Here is an 8,143-nt window from a genome sequence, read left to right as displayed (position 1 = left end):
AATCAAATTGAGCTAAAATCAGTTTAATCAGTTTTGACCAGTAGGTGGCACTGTCACCAAATTGATGTGTTGTGGTCTGTGTGAAGTGACAACAGCACACATAAAGTTTGATGTCAGCATGTCAAAGCTTTGCAGAGATAAGCCTCAGATGCAGTATGGCATCATGCCATAAAATTTGTTGATGCGGTAAATGAAAACCGTTTCATCAGCTTCCAAATTTGGTGAAAATTGGACCAATGGTCTAGGAGGAGTACGCAAAAATAGCCAATTATGGCAGAATTGGCATCAATATTACAAGGAATCTATCAAGACAAGTCTCATGGCAATATACAAAACTATTCAAAAGTTATAATTGTTTTTTTTTTCATTATAAGTTTTGACCACAAGGTATCATTTGAGTACCTTAAGGTGCATGGTGCCGATAACACATTCCAAGTTTCAGAATAATACCCCAGTATTTTCTTAAAATATAGCTTTTTTCATAATTCAAAATGGCCAACATGTAAAAATGTTACTGTGCTGCAACTGCAGGTAACCTCAGATAATGGTTATCATAACACACACCAAGTTTGGTCTGAATACGCTAAAGCATTACGGAGATATAGCCTCACATCCACTTTGGTGAGCTCTTCGACAAATCATTTGACTGATCATTTGAATTCAATGTTTTTAAGTCAAAATCAGACAAATGGTCTAGAAGGAGTTTGAAAAAGTAGGTTTTTTGAAAAATTCAAAATGGTGGAAAAAAATTTAGGTTTTGAAATGGCATTATAGGGTGCATTCGTCTTGAGCCAAGAAATCAGAGGAAAAAATAGTTAATTAAAAAGTTATTGGCGCAAACATGAGTGCAAATTTGGACAAGTGGTGATGTTAGTGGTGGTGCTAACAATCTGTAGTTCATGTTCAGACTGTCCTTTATCTCTGTGCCAAGTTTCACAACTTTTACCATAGAAGAAGAAGAAGAATAACACTACCAGATAGACAGTGAAAACTGCCCCCATATCCTCACTTGAAAATTGTACCCTGGATTTCATATTTTAGGAGACACCAACAAAAAAGTATTTTTCTTTTCTTTAGGATGGAATGTTTTTAATGTGTCCATTGGATGGGGAAAGCAAACATCAGCACAAGGACTCAGTAAGGTCAGTGCATGTATCTGAGATGTGAAAATGTCAGATAAATTCAGACATGGCATGTCATTAACACTACAGATCACATTAACTTCTGCATTCTCTACAGCTGCAGGAGATCCTGTCAATGGGTTTCCAGAACAAGTTCTACAACGCCACTGCTATAGCTCCTGATTCAGCATCAGCAGGTGGGCAGAATGAGTACAGGATCAATGTGTCCAGTGACACGCCGCACTGGTATGTCATGGACTATCTGACCCGAGTCAGTCAGTACTACAGCATCCGTTCAGCCTTTGTGGATGGTAAGAAAAAATCCTATAATATTTTATTTTACGCTTAATACATGACTCAAGTGTAATGCTTGATTTTGCTCTACCAATGAAAACTATTTGAAACAAAACCAACCGCTGCATGTGATAGTAGAGCAACTGATAGTAGTTTTGTTTCTGAATGAATCAGTATTGTTTAATGATTTAACGACTCTCTCATAAATATCACCTGTTTTGTCCCTGATTGAATCTGTTTATTTTTTCATTATTATATTATTATAATTATTATTAACAAATATGTTGCATGAATGGGTGACTCATTCATAAAGAAAATTCTGGAATGTATTCAATATTTTTGAGCAAATTGCTTTAGTGTAAATAAGAAATAAGAAAATAACACATTTTATTCTTGAATGAATCTGTGTTTTTGAATTAATCATTGAATGAATGATTCAATTATTCACTCAAGAAGAAAATCACTTATTTTGTACTTGATTAAAAGTGTTTTTGAAGGAATCTTTCAGTGAATGATTCACTGACCTACTCAGTCAAGAAAGTCCCCTGTTTTGTTCCTGAATTGTCCTGTTTTTGAACAAATCCTTGAATGATTAAGTCAATGACTCACTTATAAAGACCACCTACTGGTGTAAAAAAAATTTAACTTGCAGTAAGACTCGATGAAAAATCCCCACCGCCAACACACAGACAAACAACAGACGGTATAAAGAGTGAAATCATCAGTGCTGTTGTACTGAATATCAGCCCTCTTGAAGTGCTTTTCAAACAATTATATTTTGGGAATGCAAATGAACTGTTACATACAGTAAGACATTTACCTCTAGTTCCACTGTGCTTATGTATTCTTAAGTTCCACTTCTTGTCTTTAGAATTTGTATTTCTTGTTTTCTTTAGACCTTGATGAATGTAAGACAAATGAGGCTCCGTGTTCAAAAACAGCCCAGTGTGTCAACACCTATGGGGGCTACAGGTGTGTGTGCAATGGCACTGATCTAAAGGAAGAATCACAGTCATGCATATTAGGTAAGAGCATCGCCAGAAAACAGTGTTCATGCTCTGTGAGTCTGGTCTTTACATTTTTCATAAAAAAATAAAAATAATAATAATAATAATTCTCCTCCAACTCAGACTGGAACAACATTAACCGCACAGTCGTGTCAGGTGCTCAGACTATGGATAAGAAATCACTAATTTTGGGGCTGGTTCTGGGCATTGGTATCCCCCTCCTGTTGCTGCTGTTGCTGGCGGCCCTCGCCTGCTTCTGCTGCTGCTCACGCAAGAAAACCATCTCTGGGGAGTGAGTGTCCTGATCACACATACAGTGACATTTACAGTATCTGGATGATTAGATGCTACAGTAGATCTTAACTCTCTCTCTCTCTCTCTCTCTCTCTCTCTCTCTCTCTCTCTTTCTCTCTCCATCAAGTATTCCACATCGGTTGCCCGAGTACATTCAGGAGCAGTACAACCCTCCGTTCAACTTTGAAGACCCGTCTCTGCACTACATCACCCACGTCAGCCCGCGTATCCTTGATAACCTCACACCTCAGCAGAAGCGCCGGTATCGATAACACAGGCCCTGTGCGGTTCATGCAGCATCAGTGCAGATGTACATTTGTGTTTCAAATTTATCTCAATACAATACTATTTATATTTAAAAGAGACTGCTGACTTTTAGTCATGTGTGAAAGTGAAAGAGTGCCAGACACATGCAAAAGAAACATGGAGCGATTGCCTCAGTTATTTGAAGATACTAACTCTTATGAAGAAAATAATTTGCATATGCAGTGTTCTCATCAAATTTCAACAAAATTATAAGTTTACACGCATTAAATGCATTTCTCTGGCACTGACCTTATGAAACAAAGCTATTGTTTAAACATGTTAATGCAAGAGTAGAAATATTTGAGAACCAGTTGCAGCTATTCCTGGAAATATGGTTACATTTAAGAAAAATTATGCACGGTTTAGGAACACTCAAAATTGTATAAGGTCTGGGTGCATTATAGTATTAAAAATAGTGGTAAAATGTGTTCTAATGTTTAGAAAAAAATTCAAATACCAAAAAATATGGTTATAGAAAACATTTTCCCCCTTAGTTTTATGGTTGTGCAGTACGGCATTCTTCAAGGAATTTGAAATAATAAAATCTTACACATAAGTGAATTGTTTCTCTGGTCAGAGTTATCCTCTTGAAAGCAAAGCAACTGTTTGTACAGTATGTTGTCATTAAGCAAATATATGGCACCATCAAACCCACTCAAACACTTTGTCTTAAAATACTTAGCAATGGTTATGATATGTCTATACCCACTAGTACTTTTTCCTCAAATAAAATAAAATAAAATAAAATAAAATAAAAACTTCTAGATACTAGATACATTTCTGCACCTTTTTCAAACAGAATGTGTGAGGAAACATGATTTCCACAGCATGCAGTGGGTTCTAAAAGTATGAGAGCACCAGTGAATATATTTCTACTTTTCATTCTTTTCTAATATAAATTACATTAGTAGTTTTTATTACAAATTGTGTCTTAAATTAATACTTGGATTCTGCTACATCAGGGTTTCCACTAAAATAATAAGCAGCACAACTGTTTTCAACACTGATAATAATAAGAAATGTTTCTTGAGGATCAATCAGCATATTAGATTGATTTTGAAGGATCATGTGACACTGAAGACTTGATGAATGATGCTGAAAATTCAGCTTTGGAATAAATTACATTTTATATGCATGGCTGCTGGTCTCAGACATTTTCCACTGTAAATGGCTGCATGTTGTAGGCACAAAATAAATGTTTAAATATTAGTGTTGTGGAAGTGTACTATGTACTTTTCACCACTGGGAGGCAGCAGCATCTTTCTGTGATGTGGAAAGCAGACAGTCAATCACAAGAGGCACCAGTCAGACACTTGCACTTCTGCACTTCTCTCTATGCAGTGTGTGTGTGTGTGTGTGTGTGTGTGTGTGTGTGTGTGTGTGTGTGTGTGTGTGTGTGTGTGTGTGTGTGTGTGTGTGTGTGTGTGTGTGTGTGTGTGTGGTGGCGCCTGCAAGATGAGATCATCAGTGTTGTTTGCAGCACTGCAGAGGAAGGTCCACACAGGGAGAGGGGGTCAAGGGCAGGGCAGCATACATACACTTTCCTTTCTCCCTCTCTTTATACCAAAGCACTTTTCTTTCTGTTTAAAAACACTGTGGCCTATTTCTTAATTAACACCCTTATTCTGGCTTTAGGAATGAATTCTAGGTGTTAATGCATAGTACAGTTCTTTTGTGTCACAAAGCAGATATGGACTTTCAGAAATGTGTTCAACATATTACACACTCATAAAAATAAAGGTGGTTTTTGTAGCAAGAACCATTTCTGGTTCCACAAAGAACCTTTCAGTGAGCAGTTCTTTGGAAAAAAAAAAAAAGAACCATTTTTTCTTAGTGTAAAGAATATTTTAATAATCTAAAGAACCTTTTCTACTATTAGGAAAATGTTTAATATTTAAGGTCTCTGAGACGGCCAACTAAAGTAATATGTTTCCTTGCATGTTGTTTGAAGTGAGTTATTGAGTTATCTACTTGGTTCTTCAATGTCAAGTATGATATTTGAGCCTTTAATAAACCCTTCGGGTCTCTTGAGTCCCCAAAAACAACATGAGCTTCTAACTTTCATGAGAGCAGAAATATCCTTTTACATGTAAATCTGGAGTGATCACACATACAGTGACATTTACAGTATCTGGATGATTAGATGCTACAGTAGATCTTAACTCTCTCTCTCTCTCTCTCTCTCTCTCTCTCTCTCTCTCTTTCTCCATCAAGTATTCCTCATCGGCTGCCCGAGTACATTCAGGAGCAGTTTAACCCTCCGTTCAACTTTGAAGACCCGTCTCTGCACTACATCACCCACGTCAGCCCGCGTATCCTTGATAACCTCACACCTCAGCAGAAGCGCCGGTATCGATAACACAGGCCCTGTGCGGTTCATGCAGCATCAGTGCAGATGTACATTTGTGTTTCAAATTTATCTCAATACAATACTATTTATATTTAAAAGAGACTGCTGACTTTTAGTCATGTGTGAAAGTGAAGTGAATTGAGTGCCAGACACATGCAAAAGAAACATTGAGCGATTGCCTCAGTTATTTGAAGATACTAACTCTTATGAATGCAAAAGAAGCACGAAGTGATATGTGAGCAACAAGTTCTGCTGACTTCTTGCCTCGGTTTTAACTCATGTGGAGAAACTAATGTGCATATGCACTGTATGCGTTACAGTAATAAAAATAGTGGTAAAATGTGCTCTAATGTTATGAAATAATGTCAAATTATCTTAGATTGTTGGTGAAATATGGCATTCTTCAAAGAATTTGAAGTAACGGACAAAATTTTACACATAAGTGAAATGTTTCTCTGGTCAGAATTATCCTCTTGACAACAAAGCAACTAAATGTGTGTACAGTATGTTGTCTATGAGCAAATAACTTAGCAAGGTTATGATATTTCTATACCCACTACTTCTTTCCTCAAATAAAGTCAAATAAAAATCATCAGTGCCATGGGATCAGTTTGAATTCAAATCAAGTGCATTTATCCATCTTTTATATTTAAGGTCTCTGAGACCCCAAACAAAAGTTATATGTTTCCTTGAAGGCTGTTTGAAGTGAGAACTATTCAGTTTTTCAATTTTAAATATTATTTTTGAGCCTTTAATAAACCCTTGGGGTCTCCGAGTCCCCTAAAACAACACGGGCTTCTCACTTTCACGAGAGCAGAAATATTCTTTCTTTTACATGTAAATCTGTCATTGTATTGTATAACTTGAGAGGTGTAACCTGGGTTGACGGTATCTTCCAGCTTTTCAGGTTACCTGGAAACAAATGGCTTATACACAACTCTTTATTTCCATTCAGATAAGACTCAATATGTCTTGTTGACACCCATTCTCTCTTGTTCCATTTATAGTGACATTGTTTAATGGCATGAAGTTATGTCACCTAGGGATCAAAACTGAGGCCTAGTCGAGTCTTTGTTGGCCACACAGAAGCAGTAAACTATTAAAAGAAAGAGCTATTGGCTGCCCTTATGGTCCTGCCATTAGACTCTGCACTTTGCATGTGTTTATCTCCCAGCAATAAAACTATAAAGTTTAGGATGTGAACTAAGCTCTTTCATGCTCCGGCCTTATCTCTCCTTTATGTCATTTCTGCAAGCCCTTGACTTGCTTTTTGCCAACAGTTTAATCCAGAGTTGGGCTCTGAGAAATGCTGAGTACAGCTTTTCAATCTAAGTGTAACAGGGCACTTAAGAAACTGCATGAATCCAACAACATCTGGCTGTAAATCTTTCACGAACTCGAGGGTGAAAGTATATGCTGTTTTAAACGGCCCACATCGCTACTAGACACAAACTAGCTTAATAACATTAATAGACGCACACAACTCGGCAGACATAAAGTATCGATAACAAAATGTATGTGTTTTTGTACAAAGCTCAGCACATGAGATGCGGGGAAATAAATATAAAAAAAATTATTTTCCATGACTTCTTTTTTTTTTTAATGGCCATGTTGTAGTGATTTGTTCGATTGTTTTAGATCGGTCATAGTCACATTGTAGTAAGTGTTCCTTTGTTTTTGTTAAATCATGGCTATGTTTTACAACTTTGTTTCCTTGTGTTAAATTAACATGAATATTTATGCATTCGGCAAAGCCTCTTACACTGCATTCAAGGTACACGTGATGTACCTAAAACAAACAAATTAATAAGCCATGGGAACGAATTCCTCATTTTGTATGTTAACATTCTTGAAGTAGCAACATGTAAATACAATACTACTGTACATGGATATTTTAATCATTTAGTACCATGGTACAAATCAAAAATACCATGCTATTACCATCTGACACCACCACTGCTCTCATGAGAGCTGAGTATGTGACTCGTAAGAGCTAAATATATGTCCATGTTGTAGTAATTAATTCCCTCATCTTAGTTAAATCGTGGCTACATTGTAGGCTAGTGATCTGTTCCCTCATTTTAATTTAGTTACTGTAAGTCGTGGACATGATTTACGTAAAAAGAGGAAACAAATTAGTACAATGAGACCACAATGTACATAAACCAAGGGAACAAATGAATATGTCAAAGGAACAGATTCCTAATTCATTGTCCCTTGCATGACATGAGTGGGGCTGTATTTTTTTGAGACACTGTATCATGGTATTCTTGGAGTAGTATGAAAACGCCATACTGCAAGAATATTTTAATCATTTAGTACCATGGTGAGATGAGTATGTAAACATGCAATGTGAATATTAAATCATTTAGTACCTTGGCATTACCATCTGATACCACCTCAGTACATTCTCGTAGAGATTAACATCCTCATACACTCTTGAAAACCAACTCTATCCCCTCCAGCATTGTCAGGCTTCATAAATTAAAGACAACACAACCTCCAGTTACACAGGCGGACATCTACACCCAGACACCTGCTCTGGCCTCACTATCCACTCCCACAAGCCCTATGATGAAGACTCCTGAAGTGAACAGACCTGAGCGTGCCTCGCGGTTCTCAACATTTGCCCTGAAGAGGAGAAACCCACGGTGTAGTTCCTGTAAAGAGGAGTTCATGCGATGTCTTTTGAGTGCCTGACCCTGTGTAGACTTGCCTTGACTTGCTTAGAAATGCTCAAAGTATGAGAGCTCTAATAAAGGTCTGGAATG

General features: G+C 37.1%; 1 protein-coding gene across 1 annotated transcript; it reads left to right on the top strand.

The window, feature by feature from the left end:
* The first annotated feature begins 1,066 nt into the window (after positions 1-1,066).
* On the top strand, positions 1,067-5,564 carry LOC132111192 (uncharacterized). Its single transcript, XM_059518349.1, has 6 exons — positions 1,067-1,142; positions 1,240-1,432; positions 2,312-2,440; positions 2,546-2,714; positions 2,844-2,978; positions 5,237-5,564. Exons 2-6 carry the CDS (start codon positions 1,258-1,260, stop codon positions 5,379-5,381), a joined length of 753 nt encoding a protein of 250 aa, XP_059374332.1. The 5' UTR covers positions 1,067-1,142; positions 1,240-1,257; the 3' UTR covers positions 5,382-5,564.
* The last annotated feature ends 2,579 nt before the right edge of the window (positions 5,565-8,143 follow it).

Source organism: Carassius carassius, chromosome 30 (assembly GCF_963082965.1).
Source record: "Carassius carassius chromosome 30, fCarCar2.1, whole genome shotgun sequence".
In the NCBI taxonomy this organism is placed as follows: Eukaryota; Metazoa; Chordata; class Actinopteri; order Cypriniformes; family Cyprinidae; genus Carassius; species Carassius carassius.
Note: the sequence above shows the minus strand (reverse complement) of the source record. Positions and strands in the feature narration are given on the sequence as shown.